The 19,089-nt window shown below is 38.1% G+C and overlaps 1 protein-coding gene across 1 annotated transcript in view; it reads left to right on the top strand.

The window, feature by feature from the left end:
• Positions 1-19,089, top strand: part of LOC135786267 (uncharacterized) — a 57,686-nt gene that overhangs the window by 21,530 nt on the left and 17,067 nt on the right. The window contains exons 10-26 of the mRNA XM_073814598.1: positions 2,302-2,602; positions 3,632-3,697; positions 4,264-4,309; positions 4,575-4,684; positions 5,366-5,560; positions 5,678-5,758; positions 7,490-8,030; positions 8,910-9,238; positions 10,040-10,101; positions 10,197-10,354; positions 11,297-11,457; positions 13,027-13,151; positions 16,206-16,272; positions 16,906-16,953; positions 17,097-17,142; positions 17,507-18,195; positions 19,001-19,062. Coding sequence (XP_073670699.1) covers positions 2,302-2,602; positions 3,632-3,697; positions 4,264-4,309; positions 4,575-4,684; positions 5,366-5,560; positions 5,678-5,758; positions 7,490-8,030; positions 8,910-9,238; positions 10,040-10,101; positions 10,197-10,354; positions 11,297-11,457; positions 13,027-13,151; positions 16,206-16,272; positions 16,906-16,953; positions 17,097-17,142; positions 17,507-18,195; positions 19,001-19,062 — 3,087 coding nt within the window. The remainder of the gene's footprint in view (positions 1-2,301; positions 2,603-3,631; positions 3,698-4,263; positions 4,310-4,574; positions 4,685-5,365; positions 5,561-5,677; positions 5,759-7,489; positions 8,031-8,909; positions 9,239-10,039; positions 10,102-10,196; positions 10,355-11,296; positions 11,458-13,026; positions 13,152-16,205; positions 16,273-16,905; positions 16,954-17,096; positions 17,143-17,506; positions 18,196-19,000; positions 19,063-19,089) is intronic.

The raw sequence follows: 19,089 nt of genomic DNA, 5'->3' as shown, positions 1-19,089 counted from the left end.
GAGTAGTTTTTAAAATCTGTACTTTTACTTTTACTTAAGTATGTTTTATTTAAAGTATTGTACTTCGCTACATTTTAAATCATATCCGTTACTGAGTAAAAAATGTTTTTATAAAATATTAAAACAAGGTGATAAAGACGCGCAACGGATGTAAATGGGCGGGGCCCGGGGAACGCGCAAAAAGAACCATGGAGACGGACGAGACAGGCGCGCGCTAATGCAGACCCGCCTCAGTTCAAATCTTATGATAGAAACCCCTGGTCATATTTAAGCGACCACTTTCCACTGACGCGAAGCGAGTGTTTCATTCTTATGAAAGGTAGGATTCATGCTTTGGGTACTCATTTGCACGACGCGTTTTTAATACCATGCGCATTATCTTCCGAGGTCTAGCAGCTTCGCGTCAAGTCAAACACAACTTCAGAACGTCCTTGAGAATGCGCAGGTCATTAGACATTGCAAAGAGAGAGAGAGAGAGAGAGAGAGAGAGAGAGATAGAGAGAGAGAGAGAGAGAGAGAGAGAGAGAGAGAGAGAGAGAGAGAGAGAGAGAGAGAGAGAGAGAGAATAAAGGTCTGACATCAGGTACCCATGGTCAGGGAAGCTAGAAGACAGTCAAAAGTATATAGCCATGGCACTCATCTCATTATATGCTCATTTAAACTATATATAGTTTAATAAAATAATGTATGTTACCAGCAATACATCAATTACAACCTTACTACTAGCTGCTGACCATTTTCAAAAGTGCATAACTCACATGTAAAAATCATAAAACAATTCCATAAATGTTTCTTTTTTTATATAATATTAACATTTTGTTATTGCACTTTAATTGTAAATATGTTCCTACAATTAAAAACAACTACTTTGAGATTTATATTCCCTTGTCGTTTTTGAACTATACTAGATTCCTCCACCTCTCCCGCTGTAAAAAAAGTAACTTTTACTCTGAGTAAAGTTAAAATGACTTACTTTTTACTTTTACTTGAGTAGATTTTTAGACAAGTAACTTTACTTTTACTTAAGTAAAATATTATAAAAGTAACTTTACTTTTACTTCAGTACAATATTTTATTACTCTTTCCACCTCTGACTGTACTTACCAGTGGTACATACTTGGTAGTTATTTTATAACTCTAGATAAGTACTTGGTAATTCCAGATAGTGAAACCGGTTCCGTGATTAGAAGTAAATCGCCATCCCCTGCTTTTAAATGGAGCGACATTTACTACACAAAGCTGTAGTTCACTGATAATCGGGGCAATTTCGCATTATTCATCGCCTGCAAGATATATGCGATATGGCCCAGCTTGTAAGTGATTTACGCTTTGTGTAGTAAATGTCGCTCCATTTAAAAGCAGGTGATGGCGATTTACTTCTAATCACGGAACCGGTTTCACTGACGAGATCGAAATGACAATCACATGCAAATTATCAAGCATCCTTAATTCAGACTAGCAGCAACTAGCAGTAGCAGAGCGACATGATCTCATTGATTTCAATGGAAGCTCGGCGGCATCGGACAGCACGGGCGACAGTGACCATTGACGACCAGATGGGGGGCAATGGTTGTGTCCGGTGAATTAGAGAAAATTTTATTTCATAGTGTAAATATGAAAAATCAATGAAAAATCAAATCATTGTGATTCATTAAACTCAAAATGAGAAACTTTGTGGATTTATTTTCACAAGGGTATTTGGTCATATTTACCAAGAGGGCCAATATTTTTGTCTACAACTGCATGCGAAATTTAAAATAAATGCATTTGTCATTTCTAGAAACAATCATTTCAGAAACAACCTTTTAATAAATCAATAACTTTATCAACAGAAGCTGGAGAAACTCAATTTACAGGTTCAACATCTGTTAGTTCAGCAGATACCTCCACATATTTCACAGCAACAGCAACTACTGGAACATCCTCCAATAGTGCAGGAGTTACAACAGCATTAGAATCAACATCACACACAGTTGTGAACACAGTTGAAACATTCACAACGAGACCGTCAACAGAAACATCAGATCCTGCAAGTGCGTCGACCACTAATGCAGCTAATACCATAACATCACCACAATCAGTGTCTACCTTTGAATCAACTAGTCCGTCTTCAACTGTCATAAAAAGTTCAACTGTTAGTACAGCACCAACATCTACAACATTATCATCAACCACCACAACAAATGTTACTCTAACAACCACCACTAATGCAGCTAATACCATAACAGCACAACAATCAACAGTGTCTATCTCTGCATCAACTGTTCAATCTTCAACTGTAACAGAAAACTCAACTGTTAGTACAGCACCAACATTTACAACATTATCATCAACAACCACAACAAATGTTACTGAAACATCCACCACCAATGCAGCTAATATCATAACATCATCACAATCATCAGTGTCTATCTCTGCATCAACTGCTCCATCTTCAACTGTAACTGAAAGTTCAACTGTTAATACAGCACCAACATCTACAACATTATCATCAACAACAACAACAAATGTTACTGAAACAGCCACCACTAATGCAGCTAATACCATAACATCATCACAACCATCAGTGTCTATCTTTGCATCAACTGCTCCATCTTCAACTGTAACTGAAAGTTCAACTGTTAATACAGCACCTACATCTACAACATTATCCTCAACAACCACAACAAATGTTATTGAAACAACCACAGCTAATGCAGTTAATACCATAACATCACCACAATCAACAGTGTTTATCTCTGCATCAACTGCTCCATCTTCAAAAGCAACTGAAAGTTCAACTGTTAATACAGCACCGACATCTACAACACCATCCTCAACAACCACAACAAATGTTACTGAAACAACCACTATAACATCACCACAATCAACAGTGTCTGTCTCTGCATCAACTGCTCCATCTTCAAAAGCAACTGAAAGTTCAACTGTTAATACAGCACCGACATCTACAACACCATCCTCAACAACCACAACAAATGTTACTGAAACAACCACCATAACATCACCACAATCAACAGTGTCTGTCTCTGCATCAACTGCTCCATCTTCAAAAGCAACTGAAAGTTCAACTGTTAATACAGCACCGACATCTACAACACCATCCTCAACAACCACAACAAATGTTACTGAAACAACCACCATAACATCACCACAATCAACAGTGTCTATCTCTGCATCAACTGCTCCATCTTCAACTGTAACTGAAAGTTCAACTGTTAGTACAAAACCAACATCAACACTATTATCCTCAACAACCACAACAAATGTTACTGAAACAACCATCATAACATCACCACAATCAACAGTGTCTATGTCTGTATCAACTGCTCCATCTTCAACTGCAACTGAAAGTTCAACTGTTAATACAGCACCAACATCTACAACATTATCCCCAACAACCACAACAAATGTTACTGAAACAACCACGACTAATGCAGCTAATCTGATAACAGCACCACAGTCAACATTGTCTATATCGGCATCAACTGCTCCATCTTTAACTGTAACTGAAAGTTCAACTGTTAATACAGCACAAACATCTACAACATTACCCTCAACAACCACAACAAATGTTACTGAAACAACCGCCATAACATCACCACAATCAACAGTGTCTATCTCTGCATCAACTGCTCCATCTTCAACTGTAACTGAAAGTTCAACTGTTAGTACAGCACCAACATCTACAACATTATCATCAACAACCACAACAAATGTTACTGAAACAACCACCATTACATCACCACAATCAACAGTGTCTATCTATGCATCAACTGCTCCATCTTCAACTGTAACTGAAAGTTCAACTGTTAGTACAGCACTGACATCTACAACATTATCATCAACAACCACAACAAATGTTATTGAAACAACCACAACTAATGTAGCTAATACCATAACATCACCACAATCAACAGTGTCTATCTCTGCATCAACTGCTCCATCTTCAACTGTAACTGAAAGTTCAACTGTTAGTACAGCACCTACATCTACAACACCATCCTCAATTACCACAACAAATGTTTCTGAAACAACCACCATAACATCACCACAATCAACAGTGTCTATCTCTGCATCAACTGCTCCATCTTCAACTGTAACTGAAAGTTCAACTGTTAGTACAGCACCAACATCTACAACACCATCCTTAATAACCACAACAAATGTTTCTGAAACAACCACCATAAGATCACCACAATCAACAGTGTCTATCTCTGCATCAATTGCTCCATCTTCAACTGTAACTGAAAGTTCAACTGTTAGTACAGCACCAACATCTACAACACCATCCTCAATTACCACAACAAATGTTACTGAAACAACCACAATAACATCACCACAATCAACAGTGTCTATCTCTGCATCAACTGCTCCATCTTCAACTGTAACTGAAAGTTCAACTGTTAGTACAGCACCTACATCTACAACATTATCATCAACAACCACAACAAATGTTACTGAAACAACCACCACCAATGCAGCTAATACCATAACATCACCACAATCAACAGTGTCTATCTATGCATCAACTGCTCCATCTTTAACTGTAACTGAAAGTTCAACTGTTAGTACAGCACCAACATCTACAACACCATCCTTAATAACTGTTAATACAGCACCTACATCTACAACATTATCCTCAACAACCACAACAAATGTTATTGAAACAACCACAGCTAATGCAGTTAATACCATAACATCACCACAATCAACAGTGTTTATCTCTGCATCAACTGCTCCATCTTCAACAGCAACTGAAAGTTCAACTGTTAATACAGCACCGACATCTACAACACCATCCTCAACAACCACAACAAATGTTACTAAAACAACCACCATAACATCACCACAATCAACAGTGACTATCTCTGCATCAACTGCTCCATCTTCAACTGTAACTGAAAGTTCAACTGTTAGTACAAAACCAACATCAACACTATTATCCTCAACAACCACAACAAATGTTACTGAAACAACCACCACTAATGCAGCTAATACCATAACATCACCACAATCAACAGTGTCTATCTCTGCATCAACTGCTCCTTCTTCAACAGCAACTGAAAGTTCAACTGTTAATACAGCACCGACATCTACAACATTATCCCCAACAACCACAACAAATGTTACTGAAACAACCACGACTAATGCAGCTAATACCATAACATCACCACAATCAACAGTGTCTATCTCTGCATCAACTGCTCCTTCTTCAACAGCAACTGAAAGTTCAACTGTTAATACAGCACCGACATCTACAACATTATCATCAACAACCACGACAAATGTTACTGAAACAACCACCACTAATGCAGCTAATACCATAACATCACCACAATCAACAGTGTCTATCTCTGCATCAACTGCTCCATCTTCAACTGCAACTGAAAGTTCAACTGTTAATACAGCACCAACATCTACAACATTATCCCCAACAACCACAACAAATGTTACTGAAACAACCACGACTAATGCAGCTAATACCATAACATCACCACAATCAACAGTGTCTATCTCTGCATCAACTGCTCCTTCTTCAACAGCAACTGAAAGTTCAACTGTTAATACAGCACCGACATCTACAACATTATCATCAACAACCACGACAAATGTTACTGAAACAACCACCACTAATGCAGCTAATACCATAACATCACCACAATCAACAGTGTCTATCTCTGCATCAACTGCTCCATCTTCAACTATAACTGAAAGTTCAACTGTTAGTACAGCACCGACATCTACAACATTATCATCAACAACCACAACAAATGTTACTGAAACAACCACCACCAATGCAGCTAATACCATAACATCACCACAATCAACAGTGTCTATCTCTGCATCAACTGCTCCATCTTCCAGTGTAACTGAAAGTTCAACTGTTAGTACAGCACCTACATCTACAACACCATCCTCAATTACCACAACAAATGTTTCTGAAACAACCACCATAACATCACCACAATCAACAGTGTCTTTCTCTGCATCAACTGCTCCATCTTCAACTGTAACTGAAAGTTCAACTGTTAGTACAGCACCAACATCTACAACACCATCCTTAATAACCACAACAAATGTTTCTGAAACAACCACCATAATATCACCACAATCAACAGTGTCTATCTCTGCATCAATTGCTCCATCTTCAACTGTAACTGAAAGTTCAACTGTTAGTACAGCACCAACATCTACAACACCATCCTCAATTACCACAACAAATGTTACTGAAACAAACACCATAACATCACCACAATCAACAGTGTCTATCTCTGCATCAACTGCTCCATCTTCAACTGTAACTGAAAGTTCAAATGTTAGTACAGCACCTACATCTACAAAATTATCATCAACAACCACAACAAATGTTACTGAAACAACCACCACTAATGCAGCTAATACCATAACATCACCACAATCAACAGTGTCTATCTATGCATCAACTGCTCCATCTTTAACTGTAACTGAAAGTTCAACTGTTAGTACAGCACCTACATCTACAACACCATCCTCAATTACCACAACAAATGTTTCTGAAACAACCACCATAACATCACCACAATCAACAGTGTCTTTCTCTGCATCAACTGCTCCATCTTCATCTATAACTAAAAGTTCAACTGTTAGTACAGCACCTACATCTACAACATTATCATCAACAACCACAACAAATGTTACTGAAACAACCACCATTAATGCAGCTAATACCATAACATCACCACAATCAACAGTGTCTACCTCTGCATCAACTGCTCCATCTTCAACTGTAACCGAAAGTTCAACTGTTAGTACAGCACCAACATCTACAACAGTATCATCAACAACCACAACAAATGTTACTGAATCAACCACCACTAATGCAGCTAATACCATAACATCACCACAATCAACAGTGTCTATATCTGCATCAACTGCTCAATCTTCAACTGTAACTGAAAGTTCAACTGTTAGTAAAGCACCAACATCTACAACATTATCATCAACAACCACGACAAATTTTACTGAAACAACCACCACTAATGCAGCTAATACCATAAAATTACCACAATCAACAGTGTCTATCTCTGCATCAACTGCTCCTTCTTCAACAGCAACTGAAAGTTCAAATGTTAATACAGCACCGACATCTACAACATTATCATCAACAACCACAACAAATGTTACTGAAACAACCACCATCAATGCAGCTAATAACATAACATCACCACAATCAACAGTGTCTACCTCTGCATCAACTGCTCCATCTTCAACTGTAACTGAAAGTTCAACTGTTAGTATAGCACCAACATCTACAACACCATCCTCAATAACCACAACAAATGTTAGTGAAAAAAACCCCATAACATCACCACAATCAACAGTGTCTATCTCTGCATCAACTGCTCCTTCTTCAACAGCAACTGAACGTTCAACTGTTAATACAGCACCAACATCTACAACATTATCATCAACAACCACAACAAATGTTACTGAAACAACCACCGTAACATCACCACAATCAACAGTGTCTATCTCTACATCAACTGCTCCATCTTCAACTATAACTGAAAGTTCAACTGTTAGTACAGGACCAACATCGACAACACAATCCTCAATTACCACAACAAATGTTACTGAAACAACCACCATAACATCACCACAATTAACAGTGTCTATCTCTACATCAACTGCTCCATCTTCAACTATAACTGAAAGTTCAACTGTTAGTACAGGACCAACATTGACAACACAATCCTCAATTACCACAACAAATGTTACTGAAACAACCACCACTAATGCAGCTAATACCATAACATCACCACAATCAACAGTGTCTATCTCTACATCAACTGCTCCATCTTCAACTGTAACTGAAAGTTCAACTGTTAGTACAGCACCTACATATACAACATTATCATCAACAACCACAACAAATGTTACTGAAACAACCACCACTAATGCAGCAAATACCATAACATCACCACAATCAACAGTGTCTATATCTGCATCAACTTCCCCATCTTCAACTGTAACTGAAAGTTCAACTGTTAGTACAGCACCTACATCTACAACATTATCATCAACAACCACAACAAATGTTATTGAAACAACCACCATAACATCACCACAATCAACAGTGTCTACCTCTGCATCAACTGCTTCATCTTCAGCTGTAACTGAAAGTTCAACTGTTAGTAGAGCACCAACATCTACAACATTATCATCAACAACCACAACAAATGTTATTGAAACAACCACCATAACATCACCACAATCAACAGTGTCTATCTCTGCATTAACTGCTCCATTTTCAACTGTAACTGAAAGTTCAACTGTTAGTTTAGCACCAACATCTATAACATTATCATCAACAACCACAACAAATGTTACTGAAACAACCACCATAACATCACCACAATCAACAGTGTCTTTCTCTGCATCAACTGCTCCATCTTCAACTGTAACCGAAAGTTCAACTGTTAGTACAGCAGCTACATCCACAACAGTATCATCAACAACTACAACAAATGTTACTGAATCAACCACCATAACATCACCACAATCAACAGTGTCTACCTCTGCATCAACTGCTCCATCTTTAACTGTAACTGAAAGTTCAACTGTTAGTACAGCACCAACATCTACAATATTATCCTCAACAACCACAACAAATGTTACTGATACAACCACCACTAATGCAGCTAATACCATAACATCACCACAATCAACAGTGTCTATATCTGCATCAACTGCTCCATCTTCAACTGTAACTGAAAGTTCAACTGTTAGTACAGCAGCTACATCTACAACATTATCATCAACAACCACAACAAATGTTACTGAAACAACCACCATCAATGCAGCTAATACCATAACATCACCACAATCAACAGCGTCTATCTCTGCATCAACTGCTCCTTCTTCAATAGTTAGTTTAATAGTTAGTACTGCTGTAACACCATCCTCAATCACCAGAACAAATGTGGCTGAAGCATCCACCACTAATGGAAGTAATACCACAACACCAACAACTCTGAAATCAGCCACTTCCTCCTCAACTTCAATTGTTATCGCAGGCACAACATCCAAAACAACAACAGCAACATCCACCCCAACTAAAGCAACTACAACTACTACTGCACCACCAGCTCAGGTGTTGACATATCTGGTGTTTAGCTCAAATGCAACGTTTACAAATGACCTCTCCAATTCAAGCTCTGATGGCTTCAAGGCAAGAGCTAAGCTTGTAAAAGACATGGTAAGTCAAGATCCACAGTTCAAAAGGGAGACATTGATAAAATCATACTCAAACACAGTGGCAGCTGGTGACTTCATTTTCGAGGGCAAACAAAAAAGGGTAAATATGCCGGTTCGGCGTTTAAAGTTCGGCACTGCAAAAGACGAGCACTAATCACTTCAATCTAGCTTGTGTTCATAAAGAAAAACAATTAAATTATTGCAAAGTGGAATTTAAAAAATTGATTTGAATCCTTATTATCCTTACCCTGGAGTTAATTCACCCTTCGCCTATGCATCTATGCCATATGCTTTATAAAGTTGGGCAATAAATTGGACTGTGAGTGGCCATTGATATTTTAACAAACCAACGATAATTCTTTTCACTTCGCTCCGCTCACATACTCTGGCAGGCACGTATTTTAAAATGACACATGTCCATGGTTCACATGACGCAACAAACACATATTTTGACATGATGAGTCACATACTTGACACTCTGAACACATATTTTTAAATCAAGCCACTCTTAAGAGAAGTTACTGGCCGCCACTGCTCAAACACTTAAAGGAGCAGTTCACCCAAAAATTAGAAAATTCTTAACAAGTTTCTACCATCCCAAGTACTTTAATAAAAATGTCTCTACTACTCTATATTTCCTTACATATTTGGCAACATGTTGAAGCTCTAAAAAGCACATACATCCATCATAAAACCATCATCCTTTTTTGGTGAACTATTCCTCAAAGAGAAGAGACAGCAATTACTGAATTAGAGATGCCAATACATTATATTTAGTGACTATATTTGTTGTTTGTTACAGCTTGAACCAATCTACAGAAGCAAGTATCCTGCCTTCATCAGTTTAATTGTCTTGAGCTTTAGGTAAATATAGAATATTGAGATCCCTATTGTACATCGTTTGGGATGGAGAGATTTAAAAAAATGTATTTTAATAAACTGACACTTGTATATTACAGGTCTGGGTCAATAATCACTTCAACACAATTAGCTTTCGACTACACACAACAGTACCCAACCACTCAAGAAGTCAAAAACGATCTTGTAAATGCAGCGGAAACAGGAGGAGCCAGTGTGCTGGAAATAATTCCTAACTCAATCACAGTCAACAGTTCAGGTAAACATATATTTTTTTTAATTATACTGCATTACTATTTTTTTTATTTGTTATAGTATTGTCTAACTATTTTTATGTAGATAATGTGACAAAACTTGAACATAGAACATAATGTAAAACATATAGCTTATATACCTCCAGTATAACAGAAATGAGGATAGGACACACAAAGTCAACACACTGTCTGAATTAATGCAGTTTATACTTCTCTGTATATTTCACATTGTTTTGTTTTTTCCATCTAATTTGTCAATTTCTTAACAGTTACAGATGTTACTGAAACAACCACAATAACATCACCACAATCAACAGTGTCTATATCTGCATCAACTGCTCCATCTTCAACTGTAACTGAAAGTTCAACTGTTAGTACAGCACCTACATCTACAACATTATCATCAACAACCACAACAAATTTTACTGAAACAACCACCACCAATGCAGCTAATACCATAACATCACCACAATCAACAGTGTTTATCTCTGCATCAACTTCCCCATCTTCAACTGTAACTGAAAGTTCAACTGTTAGCACAGGACCAACATCGACAACACCATCCTCAATTACCACAACAAATGTTACTGAAACAACCACCATAACATCACCACAATTAACAGTGTCTACCTCTGCATCAACTGCTCCATCTTCAACTGTAACCGAAAGTTCAACTGTTAGTACAGCACCAACATCTACAACATTATCATCAACAACCACGACAAATTTTACTGAAACAACCAGCACTAATGCAGCTAATACCATAACATCACCACAATCAACAGTGTTTGTCTCTGCATCAACTTCCCCATCTTCAACTGTAACTGAAAGTTCAACTGTTAGTACAGCACCTACATCTACAACATTATCATCAACAACCACAACAAATGTTACTGAAACAACCACCACCAATGCAGCTAATACCATAACATCACCACAATCAACAGTGTCTATCTCTACATCAACTGCTCCATCTTCAACTATAACTGAAAGTTCAACTGTTAGTACAGGACCAACATCTACAACACCATCCTTAATAACCACAACAAATGCTACTGAAACAGCCACCACTAATGCAGCTAATACCATAACATCACCACAATCAACAGTGTCTATCTCTGCATCAAGTGCTCCATCTTCAACTGTAACAGAAAGTTCAACTGTTAGTACAGCACCTACATCTACAACATTATCATCAACAACCACAACAAATGTTACTGAAACAACCACCATAACATCACCACAATCAACATTGTCTATCTCTGCATCAACTGCTCCATCTTCAACTGTAACCGAAAGTTCAACTGTTAGTACAGCACCTACATCTACAACATTATCATCAACAACCACAACAAATGTTACTGAAACAACCACCATAACATCACCACAATCAACAGTGTCTATCTCTGCATCAACTGCTCCATCTTCAACTGTAACTGAAAGTTCAACTGTTAGTACAGGACCAACATTGACAACACCATCCTCAATTACCACAACAAATGTTACTGAAACAACCACCACTAATGCAGCTAATACCATAACATCACCACAATCAACAGTGTCTATCACTGCATCAACTGCTCCATCTTCAACTGCAACTGAAAGTTCAACTGTTAGTACAGCACCTACATCTACAACATTATCATCAACAACCACAACAAATGTTACTGAAACAACCACCACCAATGCAGCTAATACCATAACATCACCACAATCAACAGTGTCTATCTCTGCATCAACTGCTCCATCTTCAACTGTAACTGAAAGTTCAATTGTTAGTACAGCACCAACATCTACAACATTATCATCAACAACCACAACAAATGTTACTGAAACAACCACCATTACATCACACCAAACAACAGTGTCTATCTCTGCATCAACTGCTCCTTCTTCAACTGTAACCGAAAGTTCAACTGTTAGTACAGCACCTACATCTACAACATTATCATCAACAACCACAACAAATTTTACTGAAACAACCACCACTAATGCAGCAAATAGCATAACATCACCACAATCAACAGTGTTTATCTCTGCATCAACTTCCCCATCTTCAACTGTAACTGAAAGTTCAACTGTTAGTACAGCATCTACATCTACAACATTATCATCAACAACCACAACAAATTTTACTGAAACAACCACCACTAATGCAGCAAATAGCATAACATCACCACAATCAACAGTGTTTATCTCTGCATCAACTTCCCCATCTTCAACTGTAACTGAAAGTTCAACTGTTAGTACAGGACCAACATCGACAACACCATCCTCAATTACCACAACAAATGTTACTGAAACAACCACCATAACATCACCACAATTAACAGTGTCTACCTCTGCATCAACTGCTCCATCTTCAACTGTAACCGAAAGTTCAACTGTTGGTACAGTACCTACATCTACAACATTATCATCAACAACCACGACAAATTTTACTGAAACAACCACCACTAATGCAGCTAATACCATAACATCACCACAATCAACAGTGTTTGTCTCTGCATCAACTTCCCCATCTTCAACTGTAACCGAAAGTTCAACTGTTAGTACAGCACCTACATCTACAACATTATCATCAACAACCACAACAAATGTTACTGAAACAACCACCACCAATGCAGCTAATACCATAACATCACCACAATCAACAGTGTCTATCTCTGCATCAACTGCTCCATCTTCAACTGTAACCGAAAGTTCAACTGTTAGTACAGCACCTACATCTACAACATTATCATCAACAACCACAACAAATGTTACTGATACAACCACCATTACATCACCACAATCAACAGTGTCTATCTCTGCATCAACTGCTCCATCTTCAACTGTAACCGAAAGTTCAACTGTTAGTACAGCACCTACATCTACAACATTATCATCAACAACCACAACAAATGTTACTGAAACAACCACCATAACATCACCACAATCAACAGTGTTTATCTCTGCATCAACTGCTCCATCTTCAACTGCAACTGAAAGTTCAACTGTTAGTACAGCACCTACATCTACAACATTATCATCAACAACCACAACAAATGTTACTGAAACAACCACCACCAATGCAGCTAATACCATAACATCACCACAATCAACAGTGTCTATCTCTGCATCAACTGTTCCTTCTTTAACAGCAACTGAAAGTTCAACTGTTAATACAGCAACGACATCTACAACACCATCCTCAACAACCACAACAAATGTTACTGAAACAACCACCATAACATCACCACAATCAACAGTGTCTATCTCTACATCAACTGCTCCATCTTCAACTATAACTGAAAGTTCAACTGTTAGTACAGGACCAACATCTACAACATTATCATCAACAACCACAACAAATGTTACTGAAACAACCACCATAACATCACCACAATCAACAGTGTCTATCTCTGCATCAACTGCTCCATCTTCAACTGTAACTGAAAGTTCAACTGTTAGTACAGGACCAACATTGACAACACCATCCTCAATTACCACAACAAATGTTACTGAAACAACCACCACTAATGCAGCTAATACCATAACATCACCACAATCAACAGTGTCTACCTCTGCATCAACTGCTCCATCTTCAACTGCAACTGAAAGTTCAACTGTTAGTACAGCACCTACATCTACAACATTATCACCAACAACCACAACAAATGTTACTGAAACAACCACCATAACATCACCACAATCAACAGTGTCTATCTCTGCATCAACTGCTCCATCTTCAACTGCAACTGAAAGTTCAACTGTTAGTACAGCACATACATCTGCAACATTATCATCAACAACCACAACAAAAGTTACTGAAACAACCACCACCAATGCAGCTAATACCATAACATCACCACAATCAACAGTGTCTACCTCTGCATCAACTGCTCCATCTTCAACTGTAACTGAAAGTTCAACTGTTAGTACAGGACCAACATCGACAACACCATCCTCAATTACCACAACAAATGTTACTGAAACAACCACCACTAATGCAGCTAATAGCATAACATCACCACAATCAACAGTGTTTATCTCTGCATCAACTTCCCCATCTTCAACTGTAACTGAAAGTTCAACTGTTAGTACAGCACCTACATCTACAACATTATCATCAACAACCACAACAAATGTTACTGAAACAACCACAATAACATCACCACAATTAACAGTGTCTACCTCTGCATCAACTGCTCCATCTTCAACTGTAACTGAAAGTTCGACTGTTAGTACAGCACCAACATCTACAACACCATCCTCAACAACCACAACAAATGTTACTGAAACAACCACCATAACATCACCACAATCAACAGTGTCTATCTCTACATCAACTGCTCCATCTTCAACTATAACTGAAAGTTCAACTGTTAGTACAGCACCTACATCTACAACACCATCCTCAATTACCACAACAAATGTTACTGAAACAACCACCACTAATGCAGCTAATACCATAACAAAACCACAATCAACACTGTCTATCTCTGCATCAACTGTTCCTTCTTTAACAGCAACTGAAAGTTCAACTGTTAGTACAGGACCAACATCTACAACACCATCCTTAATAACCACAACAAATGTTACTGAAACAACCACCATAACATCACCACAATCAACAGTGTCTATCTCTACATCAACTGCTCCATCTTCAACTATAACTGAAAGTTCAACTGTTAATACAGGACCAACATCTACAACACCATCCTTAATAACCACAACAAATGTTACTGAAACAGCCACCACTAATGCAGCTAATACCATAACATCACCACAATCAACAGTGTCTACCTCTGCATCAAGGGCTCCATCTTCAACTGTAACAGAAAGTTCAACTGTTAGTACAGCACCTACATCTAAAACATTACCATCAACAACCACAACAAATGTTACTGAAACAACCACCATAACATCACCACAATCAACATTGTCTATCTCTGCATCAACTGCTCCATCTTCAACTGTAACTGAAAGTTCAACTGTTAGTACAGCACCAACATCTACAACATTATCCTCAACAACCACAACAAATGTTACTGAAACAACCACCATAACATCACCACAATCAACAGTGTCTATCTCTGCATCAACTGCTCCATCTTCAACTGCAACTGAAAGTTCAACTGTTAGTACAGCACATACATCTGCAACATTATCATCAACAACCACAACAAAAGTTACTGAAACAACCACCACCAATGCAGCTAATACCATAACATCACCACAATCAACAGTGTCTACCTCTGCATCAACTGCTCCATCTTCAACTGTAACTGAAAGTTCAACTGTTAGTACAGGACCAACATCGACAACACCATCCTCAATTACCACAACAAATGTTACTGAAACAACCACCACTAATGCAGCTAATAGCATAACATCACCACAATCAACAGTGTTTATCTCTGCATCAACTTCCCCATCTTCAACTGTAACTGAAAGTTCAACTGTTAGTACAGCACCTACATCTACAACATTATCATCAACAACCACAACAAATGTTACTGAAACAACCACCACCAATGCAGCTAATACCATAACATCACCACAATCAACAGTGTCTACCTCTGCATCAACTGCTCCATCTTCAACTGTAACTGAAAGTTCAACTGTTATTACAGGACCAACATCGACAACACCATCCTCAATTACCACAACAAATGTTACTGAAACAACCACCACTAATGCAGCTAATAGCATAACATCACCACAATCAACAGTGTTTATCTCTGCATCAACTTCCCCATCTTCAACTGTAACTGAAAGTTCAACTGTTAGTACAGCACCTACATCTACAACATTATCATCAACAACCACAACAAATGTTACTGAAACAACCACCACTAATGCAGCTAATAGCATAACATCACCACAATCAACAGTGTCTATCTCTGCATCAACTGCTCCATCTTCAACTGTAACTGAAAGTTCAACTGTTAGTACAGCACCTACATCTACAACATTATCATCAACAACCACAACAAATGTTACTGAAACAACCACCACCAATGCAGCTAATACCATAACATCACCACATTCAACAGTGTCTACCTCTGCATCAACTGCTCCATCTTCAACTGTAACTGAAAGTTTAACTGTTAGTACAGGACCAACATCGACAACACCATCCTCAATTACCACAACAAATGTTACTGAAACAACCACCACTAATGCAGCTAATAGCATAACATCACCACAATCAACAGTGTTTATCTCTGCATCAACTTCCCCATCTTCAACTGTAACTGAAAGTTCAACTGTTAGTACAGCACCTACATCTACAACATTATCATCAACAACCACAACAAATGTTACTGAAACAACCACCACTAATGCAGCTAATAGCATAACATCACCACAATCAACAGTGTCTATCTCTGCATCAACTGCTCCATCTTCAACTGCAACTGAAAGTTCAACTGTTAGTACAGCACATACATCTGCAACATTATCATCAACAACCACAACAAATGTTACTGAAACAACCACCACCAATGCAGCTAATACCATAACATCACCACAATCAACAGTGTCTATCTCTGCATCAACTGCTCCATCTTCAACTGTAACTGAAAGTTCAACTGTTAGTACAGCACCAACATCTACAACATTATCATCAACAACCACAACAAATGTTACTGAAACAACCACCACCAATGCAGCTAATACCATAACATCACCACATTCAACAGTGTCTACCTCTGCATCAACTGCTCCATCTTCAACTGTAACTGAAAGGTCTACTGTTAGTACAGGACCAACATCGACAACACCATCCTCAATTACCACAACAAATGTTACTGAAACAACCACCACTAATGCAGCTAATAGCATAACATCACCACAATCAACAGTGTTTATCTCTGCATCAACTTCCCCATCTTCAACTGTAACTGAAAGTTCAACTGTTAGTACAGCACCTACATCTACAACATTATCATCAACAACCACAACAAATGTTACTGAAACAACCACCACTAATGCAGCTAATAGCATAACATCACCACAATCAACAGTGTCTACCTCTGCATCAACTGCTCCTTCTTCAACAGCAACTGAAAGTGCAACTGTTAATACAGCACCGACATCTACAACACCATCCTCAACAACCACAACAAATGTTACTGAAACAACCACCATAACATCACCACAATTAACAGTGTCTACCTCTGCATCAACTGCTCCATCTTCAACTGTAACTGAAAGTTTAACTGTTAGTACAGCACCTACATCTACAACAGTATCATCAACAACCACAACAAATGTTACTGAATCAACCACCACTAATGCAGCTAATAGCATAACATCACCACAATCAACAGTGTCTACCTCTGCATCAACTGCTCCATCTTCAACTGTAACTGAAAGTTCAACTGTTGGTACAGCACCAACATCTACAACATTATCCTCAACAACCACAACAAATGTTACTGAAACAACCACCACTAATGCAGCTAATACCATAACATCACCACAATCAACAGTGTCTATCTCTGCATCAACTGCTCCTTCTTCAATAGTTAGTTTAATAGTTAGTACTGCTGTAACACCATCCTCAATCACCAGAACAAATGTGGCTGAAGCATCCACCACTAATGGAAGTAATACCACAACACCAACAACTCTGAAATCAGCCACTTCCTCCTCAACTTCAATTGTTATCGCAGGCACAACATCCAAAACAACAACAACAACATCCACCCCAACTAGAGCAACTACAACTACTACTGCACCACCAGCTCAGGTGTTGACATATCTGGTGTTTAGCTCAAATGCAACGTTTACAAATGACCTCTCCAATTCAAGCTCTGATGGCTTCAAGGCAAGAGCTAAGCTTGTAAAAGACATGGTAAGTCAAGATCCACAGTTTAAAAGGGAGACAATGATAAAATCATACTCAAACACAGTGGCAGCTGGTGACTTCATTTTCGAGGGCAAACAAAAAAGGGTAAATATGCCGGTTCGGCGTTTAAAGTTCGGCACTGCAAAAGACGAGCACTAATCACTTCAATCTAGCTTGTGTTCATAAAGAAAAACAATTAAATTATTGCAAAGTGGAATTTAAAAAATTGATTTGAATCCTTATTATCCTTACCCTGGAGTTAATTCACCCTTCGCCTATGCATCTATGCCATATGCTTTATAAAGTTGGGCAATAAATTGGACTGTGAGTGGCCATTGATATTTTAACAAACCAACGATAATTCTTTTCACTTCGCTCCGCTCACATACTCTGGCAGGCACGTATTTTAAAATGACGCATAATGTCCATGGTTCACATGACGCAACAAACACATATTTTGACATGATGAGTCACATACTTGACACTCTGAACACATATTTTTAAATCATGCCACTCTTAAGAGAAGTTACTGGCCGCCACTGCTCAAACCCCTAAAGGAGCAGTTCACCCAAAAATTAGAAAATTCTTAAGAAGTTTCTACCCTCCCTAGTACTTTAATAAAAATGTCTCTTACTACTCTATATTTCCTTACATATTTGGCAACATGTTGAAGCTCTAAAAAGCACATACATCCATCATATAACCATCATCCTTTTTTGGTGAACTATTCCTCAAAGAGAAGAGACAGCAATTACTGAATTAGAGATGCCAATACATTATATTTAGTGACTATATTTGTTGTTTGTTACAGCTTGAACCAATCTACAGAAGCAAGTATCCTGCCTTCATCAGTTTAAATGTCTTGAGCTTTAGGTAAATATAGAATATTGAGATCCCTAT

Source organism: Paramisgurnus dabryanus, chromosome 4 (genome assembly GCF_030506205.2).
Source record: "Paramisgurnus dabryanus chromosome 4, PD_genome_1.1, whole genome shotgun sequence".
Taxonomy (NCBI): Eukaryota; Metazoa; Chordata; class Actinopteri; order Cypriniformes; family Cobitidae; genus Paramisgurnus; species Paramisgurnus dabryanus.
The sequence above is the reverse complement of the archived record's forward strand: the minus strand, read 5'-3'. Positions and strand labels throughout refer to the sequence as shown.